This window comes from Rhinoraja longicauda, chromosome 2, assembly GCF_053455715.1.
Source record: "Rhinoraja longicauda isolate Sanriku21f chromosome 2, sRhiLon1.1, whole genome shotgun sequence".
Classification (NCBI taxonomy): domain Eukaryota; kingdom Metazoa; phylum Chordata; class Chondrichthyes; order Rajiformes; family Arhynchobatidae; genus Rhinoraja; species Rhinoraja longicauda.
The window spans coordinates 3,254,622-3,280,005 of NC_135954.1; the positions used below are offsets into that span (position 1 = coordinate 3,254,622).

Genomic DNA, 25,384 nt, shown 5'->3' on the forward strand with positions numbered 1-25,384 from the left:
CAGCACCCTCTACGTCGATTTCCCCCCCTTGTAATCATGTATCGTCTTTCCACTGGCTGGATAGCACGCAACGAAAGCTTTTCGCTCAACCTCGGAACACGTGACAATATACGAAACAGTAAACTTTGCAAACACGAACCGGGTAAACCTCTGTCTGCATGACAATATTTGCCATATTTATTTGAATATTTGCTTCTTTGCTACAGAAGGCTGTGGAGGCCAAGTCGGTGGATATTTTTAAGGCACAGATAGATAGATTCTTGATTAGTACGGGTGTCAGAGGTTACGGGGAGATGGGGTTAGGAGGGAGAGATAGATCAACCACGATTGAATGGCGGAGTAGAGTTGATGGGCCGAATGACCTAATTCTACTCGTATCCCTTATGACCTTAATATTGCTTCCGGATTTTAACATCACAATGTGTAAAATTAAACTGCTATCTTTTATGTGTAGGAAGGAACTGCAGATAGGCACAAAATGCTGGAGTAACTCAGCGGGACAGGCCGCATCTCTGGAGAGAAGGAATTCCTTTCTCCATTCCTTCGATTTAAACCAGCATCTGCAGTTCTTTCCTACACAAGGAACTGCTGACGCTGGTTTATATCTAAGATAGACGCTAAATACTGGAGTAACTCAGTGGGTCTGGCAGCATCTCTGGAGAAAAGGAATAGGAGGCATTTGAAGAAGGATCCTGACCAGAAACATCACGAGAGTACGGGAATCAAGAACTAGTGGGCATCGGTTTTAAGTGTGAGGGAAAAGTTCTGATAGTAACCTGAACGGTAAGGTTTCCACACAGAGGGTGGTGGGTATATAGAACGAGCTGCCAGAGGAGGTAGTTGAGGCAGGGACTATAACAGCATTTAAAAGACATTTGGACAGGTACATGGAAAGAAGATTTAGAGGGATTCATAACAAGAGGAGTTGAGTATAGGAGCAAAGAGGTCCTTCTGCAGTTGTACAGGGCCCTAGTGAGACCGCACCTGGAGTACTGTGTGCAGTTTGGGCTCCAAATTTGAGGAAAGACATTCTTGTTATTGAGGGCGTGCAGCGTAGGTTTACTAGGTTTATCCCCGGGATGGCGGGACTGTCATATGTTGAAAGACTGGAGCAACTGGGCTTGTATACACTGGAATTTAGAAGGATGAAAGGGAATTTTATTGAAACATAAGATTATTAAGGGATTGGACACGCTAGAGGCAGGAAACATGTTCCCAATGTTGGAGTCCAGAACAAGGGGCCACAGTTTAAGAATAAGGGGTAGGCCATTTAGAACTGAGATGAGGAAAAATATTTTCACCCAGAGAGTTGTGATTCTGTGGAATTCTCTACCTCAGAAGTCAGTGGAGGCCAATTCTCTGAATGCATTCAAGAGAGAGTTAGATAGAGCTCTTAAAGATAGCGGAGTCAAGGGATGTGGGGAGAAGGCAGGAACGGGGTACTGATTGAGAATGATCAGCCATGATCACATTGAATGGTGGTGCTGGCTCGAAGGGCCGAATGGCCTTCTCCTGCACCTATTGTCTATAATTGAAGGCACATAATGATCTTTTTCCTCTTTTTTCTAACTGGGGGCTGGTGGGGAGGGGGGTTGTGGGTGGGGAGATAATACAGAACAATACATGTATAATCAAATTTATAATGTAGGTACCATTGGGGACTATGAGTTGTAACATGTATGTGCTTTGTTAAAATTAAAATTTTTAAAAAAGAAAAAAAGAGCTAGATAGAGCTCTTAAGGATAGCGGAGTTAGGGGGTATGGGGAGAAGGCAGGAACGGGGTACTGATTGAGAATGATCAGCCATGATCACAGTGAATGGCGGTGCTAGCTCGAAGGGCCGAATGGCCTCCTCCTGCACCTATTGTCTATAATAATTATTTTGAATGAATGAGTGAATGTCTGCAAATTCCTTGTATGTATTCATACTTGGCCACTCACATTTTTATCCATTATGTATTCAATACTTTTCTGCATGATAACCTTTGATCAGAATAACACATTACAATAGAATGAATTAAAGAATTTAACCTAGTTTGAGCCATTGATCTGCTTGTGCTTCCTGTTCTTTGCCCAGGTCAGAAGTATGAATGTGCACTAAAGTGGAATGTGTACTGTGTGTCCATCCAGTGGTTCTTTGACTCTATAAAGCAGGGTGCTTGCCAAGATGAAGGCAATTATAAGGTTCAATCAGACAGAAAATCTAAAGAATCGGCTCCAAACACCTCAACCCCAACAAATAATGGAGATCCACTGAACTGTAAGTCGAACAGAAATTGTGGTTTTTCGGGTTTTTTTATTTTCGACTGGTGGTGTAGGATTTGATATTTCTAAATTGTTTTAATATAAAAGGCACTGAAACATTTCAATGATACTTTATTGTCACATGTACCCAGTATAGAGATACAGTTTAGTTTAGAGATACAGCGTGGAAACAGGCCCTTTCGGCCCACCGGGTCCGCGCGACCAGCGATCCCCACGCACTAACACTAACCTATACCCACTAGGGACAATTTTTACATTTACCGAGCAAATTAACCTACAAACCTGCACGTCTTTGGAATGTGGAAGGAAACCGAAGATCTCGGAGAAAACCCACGCAGGTCACGGGGAGAACGTACAAACTCCGTACAGACAGCGCCTGTAGTGAGGATCGAACGCGGGTCTTCGGCACTGCATTCACTATAAGGCAGCAACTCTACCGCTGCGCCACCGTGCCGAACTGAAGTCGAACAGAAATTGTGTTTTTTCTTTTTTTTTCACTGGTGGTGTAGGATTTGATATTTCTAAATTGTATTAATATAAACGGTATTGAAATATTTAAATGATACTTTATTGTCACATGTACCTAGGTAGAGTGAAATTCTTTGTTCTGCATAAAATTCGGTGAAATCTTACTTTAGATAAGCAAAATCATTGATAAGTACAAAAACTGGAACGATTGTAGCGTAAGAATACTACAATCTCTACTCGGGGCGGCGCAGCGGTAGAGTTGCTGCCTCACAGCGCCGGAGACCCGGGTTCAATCCCGACTACGGGTGCTGTCTGTACGGAGTTTGTACGTTCACCCCGTGACCTGCGTGGGTTTTCTCCGTGAACTTTGGTTTCCTCCCACACTCCAAAGACGTACGGGTTAATAGGCTTGGTATAAATGTAAAAATGATCCCGAGTGTGGGATAGTGCTAGTGTGCGGGGATCGCTGGTCGGTGCGGGCTACTGATTGTGAATGATCAGCCATGATCACATTGAATGGTGGTGCTGGCTCGAAGGGTCAAACGGCCTACTCCTGCACCTATTGTCTAATGTTCGGACTCGGTGGGCCGAAGGACCTGTTTTCGCTCTGTATCTCTGAGCTAAACTTCACCAAGGCAGTACACAAATAGTCTGTACCTGGTGCCAACATGTGCCCTGCAAGTTTCTTAAGTTCTTAACAGTGCAGAGTGTTATTTTGGCCTTAAGGGCCTGTTGTCCTAGCAGCGGCACTGGGTTGATCTGGCCTGGCGATGTTCATAAGATCATAAGTGATAGGAGTAGAATTAGGCCATTCGGCCCATCAAGTCTACTCAGCCATTCAATCATGGTTAGTCTATCCAACCCTCCTAACCCCATTTTCCTGCCTTCTCCCCATAACTTTTGACATCTCTGTTGTTGGTATAATTGAAGAGACTTTTGCATAAGCACATGGATATGCAGAGGATGGTGGTGGGATATGGGGGATTATGTGCAGGCAGAACAGATTTGGTCTTGGCATCACGTTCGGCCCAGACATCAGGGGCTGAAGCGCATGTTCCTGTGCTGTACTATTCTATTTTACTGTCCGATCCACCTCTACCGCCTTGAGAACATTAGACTTTGTCTCTGGAACTGGTGCGTTATAATGCTGAAAACTATATTCTGCACTCTGTATCTTCCCCTTTGCTCTACCTATTGTACTTGACATAGAACAGGTAGACACAGGCACAGGCCCGCAATGCTGGTGCCTAGCGGAACTGAACTTGTCTGCCTGCACATAGTCCATAACCTATTATTTCCTGCAATCAATGTGCCTATTTAAAAGCTTCTTCAACACCACTCTTGTATTTGCGTCAACCAACGCCCGGCACCCATCCTCCTCTGTGCTCCAGGCACCCATCATCCTCTGTGTTCCAGGCACCCATCCTCCTCTGTGCTCCAGGCACCCATCATCCTCTGTGTTCCAGGCACCCATCATCCTCTGTGTTCCAGGCACCCATCATCCTCTGTGTTGCAGGCACCCATCATCCTCTGCGCTCCAGGCACCCATCATCCTCTGTGTTCCAGGCACCCATCATCCTCTGTGTTGCAGGCACCCATCATCCTCTGTGTTGCAGGCACCCATCATCCTCTGCGCTCCAGGCACCCAACATCCCCTGTGCTCCAGGCACCCATCATCCTCTGTGCTCCAGGCACCCATCATCCTCTGTGTTCCGGGCACCCATCATCCTCTGTGCTCCAGGCACCCATCATCCTTTGTGTAAAAACAAAATTGCCCCGCACATCTGCATTATATTTACCCCCCTCTCACCTTCTAGCTATGCCCTCTAGTGTTGGACAATTCCACCCTGGGGAAAACAGTTGCGACTGTCCACTATACATGCCCCTCATAGAAACATAGAAAATAGGTGCAGGAGTAGGCCATTTGGCCCTTCGAGCCAGCACCGCCATTCACTGTGATCATGGCTGATCATCCACAATCAGTAACCTGTGCCTGCCTTCTCCCCATATCCCTTGATTCCACTAGCCGCTAGAGCTCTATCTAACTCTCTTTTAAATCCATCCAGTGAATTGGCCCCCACTGCCCTCTGTGGCAGAGAATTCCACAAATTCACAACTCTCTGGGTGAAAAAGTTTTTCCTCCCTCAGTTTAAAATGGCCTCCCCTTTATTCAGACTGTGTGGCCCCTGGTTCTGGACTCCCCCAACATTGGGAACATTTCTCCTGCATCCAGCTTGTCCAGTCCTTTTATAATTTTATACGTTTCTCTAAGATCACCTCTCATCCTTCTAAATTTCTAGGACTTTCTGAAGAACCCATTCTCAACCCATTCTTTCTCCAGAGATGCTGCCTGTCCCACTGAGTTACTCCAGCACTCTGAAACGCCACCTATCCATGTTCTCCAGAGATGCTGCCTGACCCGCTGAGTTATTCCAGCACTCTGTGAAACGTCACCTATCCATGTTCTCCACAGATGCTTCCTGACCCGCTGAGTTACTCCAGCATTTTGTGTCTACCTTCAGGCTAGAACTTTATTCCTTAGTGTGTGAGAGGATGAAGCGTGATCTATTAGAGGTGGACAAAATCATGAGAGGAATCGATCGAGTAAACGCGCAGAGTCTTTTGCCCAGAGGAGGCGAATGGAGAACCAGAGGACATAGGTTTAAGGTGAGGGGGAAAGATTGAATAGGAACCTAAGAGATAACTTTTTTACACAAAGGTTATTGGGGGTATGGAACGAGCTGCCGGAGGAGGTGGTTGAGGCAGGGAATACCGCAGTGTTGAAGATGGGTACATGGATATTAGAAGATATGGGCCAAACGTAAGCAGGTGGGACTAGTGTTATTGGGGCATGTTGGTTGGCGTGGGAAGTTGGGCCGAAGGGCCATTTTCTACACTGTATGACTCTAAAGTAGTTCATAAGTGATAGGAACAGAATTAGGCCATTCAGCCCAACAAGTCTACTCCACCATTCAATCATGGCTGATCTATCCTTCCCTCTCAACTCAATTCTCCTACCTTCTCCCCTTTACCCCTGACACCCGTACTAATCTATCAATCTCTGCCTTAAAAATATAAATTGACTAGGCCACTGCCTTCTGTGGCAATGAATTCCACACATTCACCACCCTCTGACTAAAGAAATTCCCCCTCATCTCCTTCCTAAAGGTACGTCCTTTAATTCTGAGGCTGTGACCTCTGGTTAAGACTCTCCCACATCCTCTGCACATCCACCCTATCTTGGCGGCACGGTGGTGCAGCTGTAAATTTGCCGCCTTACAGTGAATTCTGCTCTAGCATGATGTTCGATCCTGACTATGGGCACTGTCTTTATGGAGTTTGTACGTTCTCCCCGTGACCTGCGTGGGTTTCCTCCCACACTCCAAAGACGTGCAGGTTTGTAGGTTAATTGGCTTGGTAAATGTAAAAATTGTCCCTAGTGGGTATAGGATGGTGTTAGATTTTTTTTAGATTTAGAGATACAGCGCAGAAACAGGCCCTTCGGCCCAACGGGTCCGCGCCGCCCAGCGATCCCCGCACATTAACACTATCCTACACCCACTAGGGACAATTTTTACATTTGCCCAGCCAATTAACCTACAAGCCTGTACGTCTTTGGAGTGGGAGGAAACCGAAGATCTCGGAGAAAACCCACGCGGGTCACGGGGAGAACGTACAAACTCCGTACAGACGGCACCCGTAGTCAGGATCGAACCTGTGTCTCCGGCGCTGCATTCGCTGCAAGGCAGCAACTCTACCGCTGCGCCACCATGCGGGGATCGCTGGTCGGCTTGGACCCGGTGGGCCGAAACGGCCGGTTTCCACGCTGTATAACTAAACTAAACTAAAGCGGGCATCGTGGTGTAAATGTATTCTCGCCTACAAGCTGCGTTTCACTCATTTCATTGACTTGCTGTTACGTTTGTTGCTTTGCCTTTCATCAGATCCACCTCTCTCAGACGTGAGCCACATTGCCAATATCAGCATGTACGGCATCAACGAGACTGCACTCACCACCGCCATGACCACTCGAGTGGAGACGCCTGACCACCAGCTCGAAGCCCTGGATCTCAGTCTTTGTGTCGTTCCAGAGGACTTGTTGGATGGATGCAAAGTAAGCATGTTTAAACTTACTTCCAACGAGCAGGACCAGGGATCATTAAATTGACGGGAACTAGAAAGATAAACTATATTGCTTCATGCTAGAGGGTAGACACACAATGCTGGAGTAACTCAGCGGGTCAGGCAGCATCTGTGGAGAACATGGATAGGTGACGTTTCACAGAGTGCTGGAGTAACTCAGCGGGTCAGGCAGCATCTCTGGAGAACATGGATAGGTGACGTTTCACAGAGTGCTGGAGTAACTCAGCGGGTCAGGCAGCATCTCGGGAGAGAAGGAATAGGTGACGTTTCGGGTCGAGACCCTCCTTCAGACTGATGTCGGGAGGGGGCGGGACAAAGATAGAATGTAGTCGGAGTCTAAGACTGGTGGGAGAGCAGGGAAGGGGGAGGGGATAGAGAAGGAAAGCAGGGGCTATCTGAAGTTAGAGACGTCAATGTTCATACCGAGGGGGAGTTGAAGTGCTGAGCCACCGGGAGATCAAGTAGGTTGGCCTTCATAACAAGAGGAGTTGAGTATAGGAGCAAAGAGGTCCTTCTACAGTTTAATAAGAAATTAGCTGGAAGTGTTTCCTTCATGACTCCAGGTTTCTTTCTTTCTTTCTTTCTGCTTCCTCTTTTTTCTAACTGGGGGCTGGTGGGGAGGGGGGTTGTGGGTGGGGAGATAATACAGAACAATACATGTATAATCGAATTTATAATGTAGGTACCATTGGGTACTATGAGTTGTAACATGTATGTGCTTTGTTAAAATTTAAATTAAAAAAATTTAAAAGAGAGAGCTAGATAGAGCTCTTAAGGATAGCGGAGTCAGGGGGTATGGGGAGAAGGCAGGAACGGGGTACTGATTGAGAATGATCAGCTATGATCACATTGAATGGCGGTGCTGGCTCGAAGGGCCGAATAGCCCCCTCCTGCACCTATTGTCTATTGTAAAATATCGTAAGTCGAAGCATCGTAAGGCAGGGTGCAGCTGCTTTTACGTATAAAATCTGACGTGTGGGTGTATATTTGTCAGATCTATTTATCTGGATTCGGTGGTAAAAAGCTGGACAAGTTAAGGCGGATGATCAACTTTGGAGGTGGAGTTCGGTTTAATCAAACATCTGAAGACGTGACGCATATAATCGTGGGAGATGAAGATAAGGAGCTGAAGCAGTCTTTAAACAAATTGTCACACAGGTACAGTCACTGCATGCATTGTACAACAAAACAACGTGAAAAGTCAATTGCATGTGATTATTCCATTTGTATATAATTGCACATTAAATCTATACAGTAAACTCGCATTAAAACGGACCACAAGAAGTAGGGTGGGGTGCCTTTAGTTTAGAGATACAGCGCGGAAACAGGCCCTTTCGGCCCACCGGGTCCGCGCCGACCAGCGATCCCCGCACACTAACGCCATCCTACACACACTAGGGAAATCTTTTTAAAATATTCACCAAGCCAATTAGCCTCCATACTTGTACGTCTTTGGAGTGTGGGAGGAAACCGAAGATCTTGGAGAAAACCCACGCAGGTCACGGGGAGAACGTACAAACTCCGTACAGACGGCACCCGTGGTCGGGATGGAACCCGGGTCTCCGGCGCTGCATTCGCTGTAAGGCAGCAACTCTACCGCTGCGCCACAGCACCGCCGCATGTGTGCTGTCCATTATTGCCGTTTGCCTGCTGTAACAGAGTGAGGGGGGGGGGGGTAAAGTTTAAGCCAAGGCCAGGAGGGAAGAAACACGTCGTGGGGGGTGGGGGGGGTTAAACCAGGGGGGCTTCACAGGCTGGGTAGCCATACAGACCCTGGCCCCACATGCGGTGCGCCGGGGACGGGCCCGGTACTCACGCCACCTTCACGCCACTCCCTCTCTCCCCTCCAGCAACCGGAAGCTGCGGCCGAGCGGCGCCTGCTCACTGGGTACCTGGCGGCAGCGGGGTTCGGTGCAACAGGAGCCTCGGCCCCCTTTAACCGAGATCCCTCATGTGGAGGGCTGTTATCGCGAGGGCTTACTGTACATAGCACAACAACAATGCTCTTGTAAGCTGTGTTCTGCTTTATGCAAGAAAGTCTTGTATGGTCGGCACGGTGGCGTAGCGGTAGAGTTGCTGCCTTACAGCGCCAGAGACCCGGGTTCGATCCTGACTACGGGTGTTTGTCTGTACGGTGTTTGTACGTTCTCCTCGTGACCTGCGTGGGTTTTCTCTCAGATCTTCGGTTTTCTCCCGCACTGCAAAGACGCACAGGTTTGTAGGTGAATTGGCTTGGTATAAATGTAAAATTAACCCTAGTGCGTGTAGGATAGTGTTCGTGTATGGGGGTCACTGGTGGTCATAGAAACATAGAAAATAGGTGCAGGAGGAGGCCATTCGGCCCTTCAAGCCAGCACCACCACCATTCATTGTGATCATGGCTGATCATCCACAATCAGTAACCCGTGCCTGCCTTCTCCCCATATCCCTTGATTCCACTAGCCCCTAGAGCTCTATCTAACTCTCTCTTAAATCCATCCAGTGATTTGGTCGTGGGCTGAAGGGCCTGTATCTCTAAACTAAACTATTCATGTGCTGAAGTATCATCAGGGTATGTTCATAATAGCATTAGAACGTAAAACAGTACAGGAACAGGCCCTTCGGCCCACAATGTCTGTGCCAAACAGGTGGGATTAGTGTAGCTGGAACATGTTGACTGGTGTGGGCAAGTTAGGCCGAAGGGCCTGTTTCCACACTATTTCATTCTATGACTCCATGATAGCAACAGGATCCCTTGAGAATGGTCAGCTATTTGATTAGATCATCGTGACCTTTTGATCATTATGTGCCTTCAATTATAGACAGTAGACAATAGGTGCAGGAGAAGGCCATTCGGCCCTTCGAGCCAGCACCACCATTCAATGTGATCATGGCTGATCATCCACAATTAGTACCCCGTTCCTGCCTTCTCCCCATACCCCCTGACTCCGCTATCAATAAGAGCTCTATCCAGCTCTCTCTTGAAAGCCTCCAGAGAATTAGGCTCCACTGCCTTCTGAAGCAGAGAATTCCACAGATTTAAAACTCTGAGTGAAAAGGTTTTTCCTCATCTCAGTTCTAAATGGCCTACCCCTTATTCTTAAACTGTGGCTTAAATTGAATTAACTGGGTTAACCTTGAGATAACAAAATCAAATAACTGCGAGATTCAGAATCTCTGGGGTGTATTTGTAAAGCAGTAATTAATATTCTGCATGGATGACTTGGTTCGGGATTCTGCCACTAGAGAAAATAGATTCTCTGCGTCCTTAAACCTTTTATCGTGTTATTTAACTCCCGTATGGCAAGAAATGTAATCCTTTGATTCCCAAACCATTCTGGTGGATCTGTGTTGTACACGTTCTAAAGTGGAAAGAATATTTCTTAAAGATTGTGCCAAAAATATAAATATCGTACTTTTATCAAGGACTATCACTTCATTCAGAAGCATTATATTCTAGACCACAGTCATACAGTTCCTATACCTTCTTTAGGTTAGTTTTAGTTTAGTTTAGAGATACAGCGCGGAAACAGGCCCTTCTGCCCACCGGGTCCGCGCCGACCAGCGATCCCCGCATATTAACACTATCCTACACCCACTAGGGACAATTTTTGAATTTACACCAAGCCAATTAACCTACATACCTGCACGTCTTTGGAGCGTGGGAGGAAACCGAAGATCTCGGAGAAAACCCACGCAGGTCACGGGGAGAATGTACAAACTCTGTACAGACAGCGCCCGTAGTCGGGATGTAACCCGGGTCTCTGGCGCTGCATTCGTTGTAAGGCAGCAACTCTACCGCTGCGCCACTGTGACCGCCTATTCTTCCTGATGTTAGGTGTGAAATGAGTGTGCGGCCAGGGTGTTGTGGGTCTCTGATGATGGCTGCTTTATTGAGGCAGCGACTCCTGTTGAGATCCCTTCGAGAATGGATCTGCCGGCTCGGGCCGGGCCGGGCTTCCAGAGCCCCGGCCGCAGGGGGGCAGATCCGACCCATAATCGACACGCCGATCGACCGCGGAGGTCCCAGTGAGGTTAAGATCGACCGCCTCACCCGGCCTAGGCACCACAATGTTGGGGGGACTTCCGGGGGGGATTCCAAGTGCGCTCTGGTAATTTTGCCCGGGTTAGTGGAGGGGGTGGATGGTCCAGCTGTTGCCGGTATACAACATTATGGAAATACTCGGCAGGATAGACAATGTCAGTAAAAAGATAACAGAACACAGGGGGACTGTCATATGTTGAAAGACTGGAGCGACTAGGCTTGTATACACTGGAATTTAGAAGGATGAGAGGGGATCTTATCGAAACGTATAAGATTATTAAGGGGTTGGACACGTTAGAGGCAGGAAACATGTTCCCAATGTTGGGGGAGTCCAGAACAAGGAGCTACAGTTTAAGAATAAAGGGTAGGCCATTTAGAACTGAGATGAGGAAAAACTTTTTCAGTCAGAGAGTTGTGAATCTGTGGAATTCTCTGCCTCAGAAGGCAGTGGAGGCCAATTCTCTGAATGCATTCAAGAGAGAGCTAGATAGAGCTCTTAAGGATAGCGGAGTCAGGGGGGTATGGGGAGAAGGCAGGAACGGGGTACTGATTGAGAATGATCAGCCATGATCACATTGAATGGCGGTGCTGGCTCGAAGGGCTGAATGGCCTCCTCCTGCACCTATTGTCTAGAATTGGGCGGTCACGGTGGCGCACCGGTAGAGTTGCTGCCTTACAGCGAATGCAGCGCCGGAGACCCGGGTTCCATCCCGACTACGGGCGCTGTCTGTACGGAGTTTGTACGCTCTCCCCGTGACCTGCGTGGGTTTTCTCCGAGATCTTCGGTTTCCTCCCACACTCCAAAGACGTGCAGGTTTGTAGGTTAATTGGCTTGGTAAATGTAAAAATTGTCCCTAGTGGGTGTCGGACCAGTGTTGCGGTGCTAATTGTTTAGGTGCCGGAGCTGTCAGTGCAGCCGCTGTTAAATTCCTTCATCCTAATTATTATCTGAATGGTGTCAAGTCAGCTCCAGTGAGCTCGGGCAGCAGTGCACCCTTGTGTAGGATGGTGTTAGTGTGCGGGGATCGCTGGGCGGCGCTGACCCGGTGGGCCGAAGGACCTGTTTCCGCGCTGTATCTCTAAACCAAACCAAAAAAATTACATTTCAGGTTGAAGGAATAAAATCCAATGAGTTACCTGTGTGGAGATTTGGAATGTCTATTAAGAGTATAAGAAAATAACTGCAGATGCTGGTACAAATCGAAGGTATTTATTCACAAAATGCTGGAGTAATTTGTAAACAGTAATGAGTAAACAGAGGAACTATCTAAAGTTTCTATCTAAACTATCTAAACTATCCAACTTTAGATAGTTCCTCTTTCCCTCCCTTCCCCTCCTCCTTCCCAGATCTCCCTCTATCTTCCTGTCTCCACCTATATCCTTCCTTTGTCCCGACCCCCTGACATCAGTCTGAAGAAGGGTCTCGACCCGAAACGTCACCCATTCCTTCTCTCCCAAGATGCTGCCTGACCTGCTGAGTTACTCCAGCATTTTGTGAATAAATACCTTGGAATGTCTATTAATGTTCATTGTAACCATTGAATGGAATGATGTTTATTGAACTCATCTCTTCGTCAGGCCGCACGTGGTCACAGTAAAGTGGTTAGTGGATTGCTTCTGCAAGAAACGTCTTCTTGCCGCCGAGCCGTACTTCCACCCGGGCTATCAGCCCGCTGTTCCAACGCCAGGGCGCGGCAGCGGGGACCAAACGCACTCCACGCTGAAGGGTGGCAACGCGTCGAAAGCAGCCGCAGACCGCTGCGCCGCGGAGCAGCAAGCCGACGATGACCTCCTGTTGCAGTATCTGGAGAACGACGGAACTCTAGGTTAGAAACTCATCTTTTACTATCTTCTTTAGTCAGAGGGCGGTGAATCTGTGGAATTCTTTGCCGCCGAAGGCTGTGTTGGACACCGGTGGCTATTTTTAAAGCAATGATAGATAGATTCTTGATTAGTACGGGTGTCAGGGGTTATGGGGAGAAGGAGAGATAGATAGAAACATGGATAATGCAAAGATAGATAGAAACATAGAAAATAGGTGAAGGAGTAGGCCATTCGGCCCTTTGAGCCAGCACCGCCATTCAATATGATCATGCATTCAAGAGAGGGCTAGATAGAGCACTTAAGGATAGCGGAGTCAGGGGGTATGGGGAGAGGGCAGGAACGGGGTACTGATTGAGAATGATCAGCCATGATCACATCGAAGGGCCGAATGGCCTCCTCCTGCATCTATTGTCTATTGACTGATCATCTAAAATCAGTACCCCGTTCCTGCTTTTTCCCCATATCCCTTGATTTTGTTAGATTTTTTTTAGATTTAGCGAAGCAGCGCAGAAACAGGCCCTTCGGCCCACCGGGTCTGTGCCGCCCAGCGATCCCCGCACACTAACACTATCCTACACCCACTAGGGACAATTTTTGCATTTGCCCAGCCAATTAACCTACAAACCTGTACATCTTTGGAGTGTGGGAGGAAACCGAAGATCTCGGAGAAAACCCAGGCAGGTCACGGGGAGAACGTACAAACTCCGTACAGTACAGCACCCGTAGTCAGGATGGAACCTGAGTCTCCGGCACTGCATTCGCTGTAAGGCAGCAACTCTACCGCTGCGCCACCGTGCCGCCAGCCCTAAGATCAAAATCTAACTCGCTCTTGAAAACATCCAGAGAATTGGCCTCCACTGCCTTCTGTGGCAGAGAATTCCACAGATTCACAACTCTCTGGGTGAAAATGTTTTTCCTCATCTTAGTCCTAAATGGCCTACCCCTTATTCTTAAACTGTGATTCTGGGGAACTCTTTAGATTCTGGAGTAGTTCCTGAGGACTGGAGGGTAGCTAATGTAACCCCACTTTTTAAAAAGGGAGGGAGAGAGAAAACGGGGAATTGTAGACCAGTTAGCCTAACATCGGTAGTGGGGAAAATGCTAGAGTCAGTTATTAAAGATGTGATAGCATCACATTTGGAAAGTGGTGAAATCATCGGACAAAGTCAGCATGGATTTACCAAAGGCAAATCATGTCTGACGAATCTTATAGAATTTTTCGAGGATGTAACTAGTAGAGTGGATAAGGGAGAACCAGTCGATGTGTTATATCTGGACTTTCAGAAGACCTTCGACAAGGTCCCACATAGGAGATTGGTGTACAACCTTAAAGCACACGGTATTGAGGGTTCAGTTTTGAGGTGGATAGAAAATTGGTTGGAGGACAGGAAGCAAAGAGTAGGAATAAACGGGTCCTTTTCGGAATGGCAGGCAGTGACTAGTGGGGTACCGCAAGGCTCAGTGCTGGGACCCCAGTTATTTACAGTGTATATTAATGATTTGGACGAGGGAATTGAATGCAACATCTCTAAGTTTGCGGATGACACGAAGCTGGGTGGCAGTGTTAGCTGCGAGGAGGATGCTAGGAGGCTGCAGAGTGACTTGGATAGATTAGGCAAGTGGGCAAATGCATGGCAGATGCAATATAATGTGGATAAATGTGAGGTTATCCACTTTGGCGGCAAGAACAGGAAAGCAGAGTATTACCTGAATGGTGACCGATTGGGAGAAGGGGAGATGCAACGTGACCTGGGTGTCATGGTGCACCAGTCATTGAAAGCAAGCATGCAGGTGCAGCAGGCAGTGAAGAAAGCGAATGGTATGTTGGCATTCATAGCAAGAGGATTTGAGTTTAGGAGCAGGGAGGTTCTGCTGCAGTTGTACAGGGCCTTGGTGAGACCGCACCTGGAGTATTGTGTGCAGTTTTGGTCTCCTAACCTGAGGAAAGACGTTCTTGCCTTAGAGGGAGTACAGAGAAGGTTCACCAGATTAATCCCTGGGATGGCGGGACTTGCATATGAGGAAAGACTGGATAGACTGGGCTTGTACTCGCTGGAATTTAGAAGACTGAGGGGGGATCTTATAGAAACATATAAAATTCTTAGGGGGTTGGAGAGGCTAGATGCGGGAAGATTGTTCCCGATGTTGGGGGAGTCCAGAACCAGGGGTCACAGCTTAAGGATAAGGGGGAAGTCTTTTAGGACCGAGATGAGAAAACATTTCTTCACACAGAGAGTGGTGAGTCTGTGGAATGCTCTGCCATAGAAGGTAGTTGAGGCCAGTTCATTGGCTATGTTTAAGAGGGAGTTAGATGTGGCCCTTTTTGCTAAAGGGATCAGGGGGTATGGAGAGAAGGCAGGTACAGGCTACTGAGCTGGATGATCAGCCATGATCATATTGAATGGCGGTGCAGGCTCGAAGGGCCGAATGGCCTACTCCTGCATCTATTTTCTATGTTTCTATGTGACCTGTTAGATTCTTGATTAGTACAGGTGTCAGGGGTTATGGGGAGAAGGCAGGAGAATGGGCTTAGGAGGGAGAGATAGATCAGCCATGATTGAATGGTGGCGTAGACCTGATGGTCCGAATGGCCTAATTCTACTCCTGTTCCTTATGACCTTTTACTTTTCATTTTCAAACAGTCATTAATTTACCGAGCGAGGTACAATGAAAAGCTTTGTTGCGTGCTAACCAGTCAGCAGAAAGACAATACATGATTACAATTGAGCCGTCCGCTGTGCACAGATACAGGATAAAGGGAATATCGTGAATAACATGTAGTGCAAGATAAAGCCAGTATAGTCTGATCAAGATTGTCCTTGGGTCTCCAATGAGGTAGATTGTTGTTCCGGACTGCTCTCTAGATGTTAGTTGGATGGTTTAGTTCCCTGATAATTATGAGCGGCACGGTGGCGCAGCGGTAGAGTTGCTGCCTTACAGCGCTTGCTTGCAACACCGGAGACCCGGGTTCCATCCGGGTGCTGTCTGCATGGAGTTTGTGCGTTCTTCCCATGACCGCATGGGTTTTCTCCGAGATCTTCGATTTCCTCCTACACTCCAAAGACGTACAGGTTTGTAGATTAACTGGCTTGACAATAGACAATAGGTGCAGGAGTAGGCCATTCGTCTTTTGTCAGGATTGAACCCGGGTCTCTGGTGCGGAGAGGCAGCAACTCTACCGCTGCGCCACCCTACTATTATTTTCTTGCGATCTGCCTTGGTTCAGTTTGCACTTTGAATTGTTCTCTCGTCTGCCTGTTAACATTTCCTACTTTCTGATTTCCCCCCCTTGCGTTTCAACAAATTATCGACGTGAACTAAACTTTTCCTTGTCACGAAGACGGTCCTGAAAACGTGGAGAAAACTGACCGTAACTTAACTGGCGGCCTCCACAAGACCGCGCTGGAAAATGACGATACGGCGAGCACTTCTGTCGACCAAACAAGAACTGCAGACGAGGGACTGTTTTGGAAAAAGCGATTTCTAATATTTGGCTTTTCCAACGAAGACGAGGCCTACATGGCTGAGCTGATCGAGGGTAACCGCGGGCAGGTTTTACCACCACGCAGCCGAGCTGTGGCTGACTACGCAGTCGTGCCATTATTGGGCACCTACGTGGATGCAACAGTGGGCGAAGTAGTTACGAATACATGGCTGGTAAGAAAATCATTCTATGATGATATCTTCAAGGCAGAGACGGCTAGATTATTAATTAGATTAGTACGGGTGTCAGGGGTTACGGGGAGAAGGCAGCTGAATGGGGTTATAGACAATAGGTACAGGAGTAGACCATTCAGCCCTTCGAGCCAGCACCACCATTCAATGTGATCATGGCTGATCATTCTCAACCAGTTCTCCCCATACCCCCTGACTCCGCTATCCTTAAGAGCTCTATCTAACTCTCTCTTGAATGCATTCAGAGAATTGGCCTCCACTGCCTTCTGAGGCAGTGAATTGCACAGATTTACAACTCTCTGACTGAAAAAGTTTTTCCTTATCTCCGTTTTAAATGGCCTACCCTTTATTCTTAAACTGTGGCCCCAGATTCAACATTGAACCAACAATCAACAATCCCCCAACATTGGGAACATGTTTCCTGCCTCTAACGTGTCCAACCCCTTAATAATCTTATATGTTTCGATAAGATCCCCTCTCACCCTTCTAAATTCCAGTGTATACAAGCCTAGTCGCTCCAGTCTTTCAACATATGACAGTCCCGCCATTCCGGGAATTAACGTAGTAAACCGACGGTGCACGCCCTCAATAGCAAGAATATCCTTCTTCAAATTTGGAGACCAAAACTGCACACAGTACTCCAGGTGCAGTCTCACTAGGGCTCTGTACAACTGCAGAAGAACCTCTTTGCTCCTATACTCAACTCCTCTTGTTATGAAGGCCAACATTCCATTGGCTTTCTTCACTGCCTGCTGTACCTGCATGCTTCCTTTCAGTGACTGGTGCACTAGGACACCCAGATCTCGTTGTACGTCCCCTTCTCTTAACCTGACACCATTCAGATAAGAATCTGCCTTCCTATTCTTACCACCAAAGTGGATTGGGAAGGAGAGATAGATCAGCCATGATTGAATGGCGGAGTAGACTTGATGGCAGAGTAGACTTGATGGGCTGAATGACGTAATTCTGCTGTTAGTTTAGTTTAGAGATACAGTGTGGAAACAGGCCCTTTGGCCCTCCGTGCCGCCCAGCGATCCCCGCACATTAACACTATCCTACACCCACTAGGGATAATTTTTACATGTACCAAGCCAATTAAACTACAAACCTGCACGTCTTTGAAGTGTGTGAGGAAACCGAAGATCTCGGAGAAAACCCATGCAGGTCATGGGGAGAACGTACAAACTCCGTACAGACAGCGCCCGTAGTCAGGATCAAATCCGGGTGTCCGGCGCTGCATTCGCTGTAAGACGGCAACTCTACCGCTGCGCCACCGTGCCACACCTATTATTGTTAGATTAGCACGGGTGTCAGGGGTGATAGGGAGTAGGTAGCAGAATGGGGTTAGGAGGGAGAGATAGATCAGCCATGATTGAATGGCAGAGTAGACGATAGGCCGAATGTCCTAATTCTACTCCTATCATTTATGAACTTAGTATCACTCAGGCAGTTCTGCTGTAACACATATTTCCATTATGCAAAAGGGATAAAATGTGATTGATGAATTAAGGAACACTATTTGTATTATGTAGGCCATATTGGCTGCAACACAATTTTGACTGGGCAATGGAGACATTGGGTATTTTTACAGCAGAGTGTTGAGGTTTGTGATGAGGAAGGGCGTCAAAGGTTGCTGGAGAGTGACACAAAATGTTGGAGTAACTCAGTGGGACAGACAGCATCTCTGGAGAGAAAGAATGGGTGACGTTTCAGGTCGAGACCCTTCTTCAGACCAGGCATGTGAATTTTCTGCGTTTCCGCGGATTTCCGCGTTTTTAAAATCCATTTTCCGCGCCTTTTGCACGATTTCCGCATTTTTCACTTTACCAACGGAGAAATCGGATCGAAAAAAAAGAGAAAAGAAACGGTATAGACTTGTAATGAACACTGGGGTTCCGCTAGAGGTCACTAGGGGTTCCGCGAGAAATTCCCAGCCAGCAAAGCTCTTCCTTGGCCAGCAAAGCTCTGGAACCAAGAGTGCCAGAAAAACAGTGGTGGAACTGTCATGAGTAAATATTAAGTGCAAGATTATATAACTAAATTAATGAAGACGGGGTTAAAATATAAAACACAGCACAAAAGCCAATTACCACCTTTTTGGGCTGATTATCAATTAATGTGTGAATTTAGACAATAGACAATAGGTGCAGGAGGAGGCCATTTGGCCCTTTGAGCCAGCACCGCCATTCAATGTGATCATGGCTGATCATTCTCAATCAGTACCCCGTTCCTGCCTTCTCCCCATACCCCCTGACTCCGCTATCCTTAAGAGCTCTATCTAGCTCTCTCTTGAAAGCATTCAGAGAATTGGCCTCCACTGCCTTCTGAGGCAGAGAATTCCACAGATTCACAACTCTCTGACTGAAAAAGTTTTTCCTCATCTCAGTTCTAAATGGCCTACCCCTTATTCTTAAACTGTGGCCCCTTGTTCTGGACTCCCCTAACATTGGGAACATGTTTCCTGCCTCTAACGTGTCAAACCACTTAATAATCTTGTACGTTTCCAACGGAAATGGTTGTACAGGAAATGGTTTTGGGTAGACTGATGGGACTGAAGGCTGATAAATCCCCAGGGCCTGATGGTCTGCATCCCAGGGTACTTAAGGAGGTGGCTCTAGAAATAGTGGAAGCATTGGAGATCATTTTTCAATGTTCTATAGATTCAGGATCAGTTCCTGTGGATTGGAGGATAGCAAATGTTATCCCACTTTTTAAGAAAGGAGGGAGAGAGAAAACGGGTAATTATAGACCAGTTAGTCCGACATCAGTGGTGGGGAAGATGCTGGAGTCAATTATAAAAGACGAAATTGCTGAGCATTTGGATAGCAGTAACAGGATCATTCCGAGTCAGCATGGATTTACGAATGGGAAATCATGCTTGACAAATCTACTGGAATTTTTTGAGGATGTAACTAGGAAAATTGACAGGGGAGAGTCAGTGGATGTGGTGTACCTCGACTTTCAGAAAGCCTTCGACAAGGTCCCACATAGGAGATTAGTGGGCAAAATTAGAGCACATGGTATTGGGGGTAGGGTACTGACATGGATAGAAAATTGGTTGACAGACAGAAAGCAAAGAGTGGGGATAAATGGGTCCCTTTCGGAATGGCAGGCAGTGACTAGTGGAGTACCACAAGGTTCGGTGCTGGGACCCCAGCTATTTACGATATACATTAATGACTTAGATGAAGGGATTAAAAGTACCATTAGCAAATTTGCAGATGATACTAAGCTGGGGGGTAGTGTGAATTGTGAGGAAGATGCAATAAGGCTGCAGGGTGACTTGGACAGGTTGTGTGAGTGGGCGGATACATGGCAGATGCAGTTTAATGTAGATAAGTGTGAGGTTATTCACTTTGGAAGTAAGAATAGAAAGGCAGATTATTATCTGAATGGTGTCAAGTTAGGAAGAGGGGATGTTCAACGAGATCTGGGTGTCCTAGTGCATCAGTCACTGAAAGGAAGCATGCAGGTACAGCAGGCAGTGAAGAAAGCCAATGGAATGTTGGCCTTCGTAACAAGAGGAGTTGAGTATAGGAGCAAAGAGGTCCTTCTACAGTTGTACCGGGCCCTGGTGAGACCGCACCTGGAGTACTGTGTGCAGTTTTGGTCTCCAAATTTGAGGAAGGATATTCTTGCTATTGAGGGCGTGCAGCGTAGGTTCACTAGGTTAATTCCCGGAATGGCGGGACTGTCGTATGTTGAAAGGCTGGAGCAATTAGGCTTGTATACACTGGAATTTAGAAGGATGAGGGGGGATCTTATTGAAACATATAAGATAATTAGGGGATTGGACACATTAGAGGCAGGAAACATGTTCCCAATGTTGGGGGAGTCCAGAACATGGGGCCACAGTTTAAGAATAAGGGGTAGGCCATTTAGAACGGAGATGAGGAAGAACTTTTTCAGTCAGAGAGTGGTGAAGGTGTGGAATTCTCTGCCTCAGAAGGCAGTGGAGGCCAGTTCGTTGGATGCTTTCAAGAGAGAGCTGGATAGAGCTCTTAAGGATAGCGGAGTGAGGGGGTATGGGGAGAAGGCAGGAACGGGGTACTGATTGAGAGTGATCAGCCATGATCACATTGAATGGCGGTGCTGGCTCGAAGGGCTGAATGGCCTACTCCTGCACCTATTGTCTATTGTCTATTGTTTCGATAAGATCCCCTCTCATCCTTCTAAATTCCAGTGTGTACAAGCCTAGTTGCTCCAGTCTTTCAACATATGATAGTCCCGCCATTCCGGGAATTAACCTAGTAAATCTACGCTGCACGCCCTCAATAGCAGGAATAAAATAATAAGGCAAGATATATCTAGACAATAGATATTTACTTAAATGTTATTAGTGTACAGTGACATTCACATTATTTTGTAATGTCTGTTTTTACTTTGAAATGCACTAAAAGAGGCTTGAAACTGGTAATTTGGTGTGTAAATTTTCCAATTGTATGTGTGTGTGGGTGTGTGTATGTGTGTGTATGTGTGTGTATATATATATGTGTGTGTAAGAAAATAACTGCAGGTGCTGGTACAAATCGAAGGTATTTATTCACAAAATGCTGCAGTAACTCAGCGGGACAGGCAGCTTATCTGGAGAAAAGGAATGGGTGATGTTTCGGGTCGAGACCCTTCTTCAGGCCACTCCTCTCTAGAGATGCTGCCTGTCCTGCTGAGTTCCTCCAGCATTTTGTGTCTATCTTCGGTTTAAACCAGCACCTGCAGTTCCTTCCTACAGGTGGGAGCCATGTGTGTTCGTGCTGGCTGCTGTTAGCACATTATATTATTTTGTCTAGATATATCTTGCCGTATTATATTGGACACTTGGGGGCTGTGGTTAGATGAATGTGTACATATATGGGCATAACAGACTGGGAGGAGCCGGAACTAGGAGGTATATCTGGAGACACAGGGACAGGGAGGAGTTAGACACAGGGAGGGAGAGGATACAGTTCTTACCAGACCTGTAATGAGAGCTGTGAGCAGACGGGGAGGGAACAGAGCAGCCAGCTACGACTTGAATGCGAAATAAGTACAGTCTGGTACGTTCATCTCTTTGTTTGTACAACCACTTTGATAAACAACTAATTAAAGCGGCACGGTGGCGCAGCGGTAGAGTTGCTGCCTTACAGCGAATGCAGCGCCGGAGACTCGGGTTCGATCCTGACTACGGGTGCCATCTGTACAGAGTTTGTACGTTCTCCCCGTGACCTGCGTGGGTTTTCTCCGAGATCTTCGGTTTCCTCCCACACTCCAAAGACGTACAGGTATGTAGCTTAATTGGCTGGACAAATGTAAAAATTGTCCCTAGTGTGTATAGGATAGTGTTAGTGTGCGGGGATCGCTGGGCGGCGCGGTCCCGGTGGGCCGAAGGGCCTGTTTCCGCGCTGTATCTCTAAATCTAAAATCGAAACTGGAAAAACGTCCTGAAGATCTCTCTGTTGGAGCTTGCGTTAAGATCACTCCGACTCCCTGTAGAGTGATTTATTTCAGTAACTCAGCAGGTCAGGCAGCATCTCAGGAGAGAAGGAATGGGTGGCGTTTCGGGTCGAGACCCTTCTTCAGACTGATTCAGAGTGATGGCGATTGGAAAAGAGTTTACTGGGAAAGACTGGAGTTGCCATTGCACTACAAGTGTCTCTTTCCTTTGCAGGCGATGTGTATAGATCAGCAGTGCATTCTCCCGGTGCATTCCAATGCCTTATTTACTCCAATATCCTACGTGGAAGGAAGAAATCCCCTGGACAATTGTGTACTTTCCATTAGCCAGTTCACCGGAGTGGAACGCGATGCCCTGTTCAACATCGCGGAATTACTCGGAGCAAGGTAACTGTGACCAATGTCGTAAATCCACGTTACTGCCCGATGCAAATAACTGCAGATGCTGGGATAAGTCGAAGGCATACACAAAATGCTGGAGCAACTCAGCGGGTCAGGCAGCATCTCAGGAGAGAAGGAATGGGTGACGTTTCGGGTCAAGACCCTTCTTCAGACTATGCAAATGTTTAATAAGAGAGAAAAACCTTTTTCACCCAGAGAGTTGTGAATTTGTGGAATTCTCTGCCACAGAAGGCAGTGGAGGCGGATTCACTGGATGAATTTAAAAGAGAGTTAGATAGAGCTCTAGGGGCTAGCGGAGTCAAGGGGTATGGGAAGAAGGCAGGCACGGGTTACTGATTGTGGATGATCAGCCATGATCACAATGAATGGCGGTGCTGGCTCCAAGGGCCAAATTGCCTCCTCCTGCACCTATTTTCTATTTTTCTTAGTTTAATAAAATGTACACTGCAATTCACAAGTTCATAAGTCACAGGAGCGAAATTTGGCCACTCGGCTCATCTAGTTTACTCCGCCATTCACTCATGGCTGATCTATCTTTCCCTCTCAACCCCTTTCTCCCCATAACACCCATACTAATTAAGGAATTTATCTCTCTCCACCTTAAAATTTCTCACAGTCTTGGTCAAATCTGTTTCCATTGTGCATCCACGAGAGGACGTTTCCACCAGTGGGAGAGTCTGGGACCAGAGGGCACAGCCTCAGAATTAAAGGGCGTTCCTTTAGGAAGGAAATGAGGAGGAATTTCTTTAATCAGAGTGTGGAGAATCTGTGGAGTTCTTTGCCACAGACAGCTACGATGGCAAAGTCAGTGGATATATTTAAGACAGAGATAGATAGATTCTTCATTAGTACATCTGTCATAGGTTATGGGGAGAAGGCAGGAGAATGGGGTTAGGAGGGAGAGATAGATTATAAGGTCATAAGTGATAGGAGTAGTATCCTCCCACAATCCAAAGAAATGCAGGTTTGTATATTAATGTGCTTCAGTAAAGATTATAAATTGTCCTTAGTGTGTTGGATAGTGCTTGTATACAGGGGATGCTAGTCAGCATGGACTCAATGGGATAAAAGGGCCTGTTTCCATGCTGTATTTCTAAACTAAACTACACTGATCAGCCAAAACAGGCGAAGTGAATAACATTGATAATCTTGTTACAATGGCACCTGTCAAGGGGTGGGATATATTAGGCAGCAATTGAAGTCAGTTCTTGAAGTTGTCGTGTTGGATGCAGGAGAAATGGGCAGGTTTAAAGACCTGAGCGACTTTGACAAGGGCCAAATTGTTCTGGCCAGACGACTGGGTCAGAGCATCTCTGAAACGGCAAGGCTTGTGGGGTGCTCCCTGTCAGCAGTGGTGAGTACCGACCGACAGTGGTCCGAGGAGGGACAAACCACAAACCGGCGACAGACAGGGTGTTGGGCGCCCAAGGCTCATCGATGCGCGAGGGCAACGAAGGCTATCCCGTCTGGTCCGAACCGACAGATGGTTGACTGTGGCACAAGTCACAGAAAATGTTAATGGTGTTCCCGGGAGGAATGTGTCACAATACACAGTGCATCGCACCCTGCTGCGTATGGGGCTGCACACGGAGGACCAACAGCATATTAGGCAGGTGGTCATAATGTTTTGGCTCATCAGGTCATAATGTTTTGGCTGATCGGTGTAAATCGATGTTAAGTGAAATACAGCCTTAATCTGAAGACATGAGTGCATTTAACAGGAGCCATTGAGATTTCTTGATTTGTTTAGAGTGCAGGAATTTTTTGTTCGGAAAGTTAACGTGAAGAAGGACATGCTTGCGAGCACCCATTTGGTTCTGCAAGAACCGCAAGGCTCCAAGTACGACGCTGCAAAAAAGTGGAGTTTACCAGCGGTGTCTCCGGCTTGGCTCTTTGAATCCGCTAGAACTGGGAAGAAGGCGGATGAAAGCAAGTACTTAGTAGAAAACTGCAATAAGCCTGGTAAGTGTTTTGCAAATGATTGTTTAAAACCCATTCTCAATCTGTAAATGTTGAGGATGAATAAGAATTTAATAAGAATCTGAGGGGTATCTTTTTCACACAAGGGGGTGGTGGGTGAATGGTTCTTGATTCCCCTACTCTGGATAAAAGACTGTGCATTCACCCGATCTATTCCCCTCATGATTTTACGCCCCTCTATAAGCTAACCCATCATCCTCCAGCGCTCTAAGGAAAAGACTCCGAGCCTGTCCAACCTCTCCCTATTGCTCAGGTGCTTGAGTTTTTTTGTTTATATAGAGATACAGCGCGGAAACAGGCCCTTCGGCCCACCAAGTCTGCATCGACCAGCGATCCCCGCGCACTAACACATTTCACAGGGACAATTTACAATTTTACCGAAGCCAATTAACCAACAAACCTTAACTACTTTGGAGTGTGGGAGGAAACCGGAGCATCTGGTGAAAACCCACGCAGGTCACGGGGAGAACGTACAAACTCCGTAACGACAGCACCGGTAGTCGGGACTGAATCTGGGTCTCTGGCGCCGTGAGGCAGCAACTCTACCGCTGCACCACCGTGCCACCTCATTTCTGTAAATTAGTGAAAGATTTGTGCAACCCAATTTAATGCTAGAATCTGTGACGATGCGTGGTTTTGTTGAAATATTTTTGTCACATTTATTGAATTTTTACATGTATTAAGTTGAGGAAGTGAATCGAGCTGCCGCCGAGCTGTGCCGAATGCCGGAGCGTTCACCTGAGTTCTCCTCGACCAAACTACCCACCGCCGTGACTCCGCTGGATGTAAATAAATTCCAGAGTAAAGCCTTCCAGATGGTTGTGTCTCAACAAAACAAAGTGGACAAAGCAGATGCAGGTGAACCGAGTCTGCAGAAGGAAGCGAAGTTACGACTTGATACACCTTCAAAGTTCCTCTGTAAGGACAAGCTCTTCAAACCATCATTTGATGTTCAGGTACTGACACGTTCTTCCATTGCTGGACATAAACGGTTTAGGTTTATTGTTGTCACGTGTACCGAGATAGGAATACTTTTTGTCACATTGTGACTAGGCACAGCGAGATTCTTTGCTTGCATTCACAAAGTATACATTGTCAACGGCGTTGACTAAAAGTTACAACGCATGCCGGCTTCCCCTTTTGTTCCCCCCCCCCCACACACACACACAGTTC

The 25,384-nt window shown here is 47.0% G+C and overlaps 1 protein-coding gene across 4 annotated transcripts in view; it reads left to right on the forward strand.

The window, feature by feature from the left end:
• Positions 1 to 25,384, forward strand: part of topbp1 (DNA topoisomerase II binding protein 1) — an 89,787-nt gene that overhangs the window by 24,226 nt on the left and 40,177 nt on the right. For all 4 annotated transcript variants that reach the window (XM_078426598.1, XM_078426613.1, XM_078426606.1 and 1 more), the window contains 8 exons: positions 2,078 to 2,260; positions 6,678 to 6,847; positions 7,871 to 8,034; positions 12,479 to 12,726; positions 16,065 to 16,381; positions 22,044 to 22,216; positions 23,982 to 24,193; positions 24,896 to 25,167. In XM_078426598.1, the coding sequence (XP_078282724.1) occupies positions 2,078 to 2,260; positions 6,678 to 6,847; positions 7,871 to 8,034; positions 12,479 to 12,726; positions 16,065 to 16,381; positions 22,044 to 22,216; positions 23,982 to 24,193; positions 24,896 to 25,167 (1,739 nt within the window). The remainder of the gene's footprint in view (positions 1 to 2,077; positions 2,261 to 6,677; positions 6,848 to 7,870; positions 8,035 to 12,478; positions 12,727 to 16,064; positions 16,382 to 22,043; positions 22,217 to 23,981; positions 24,194 to 24,895; positions 25,168 to 25,384) is intronic.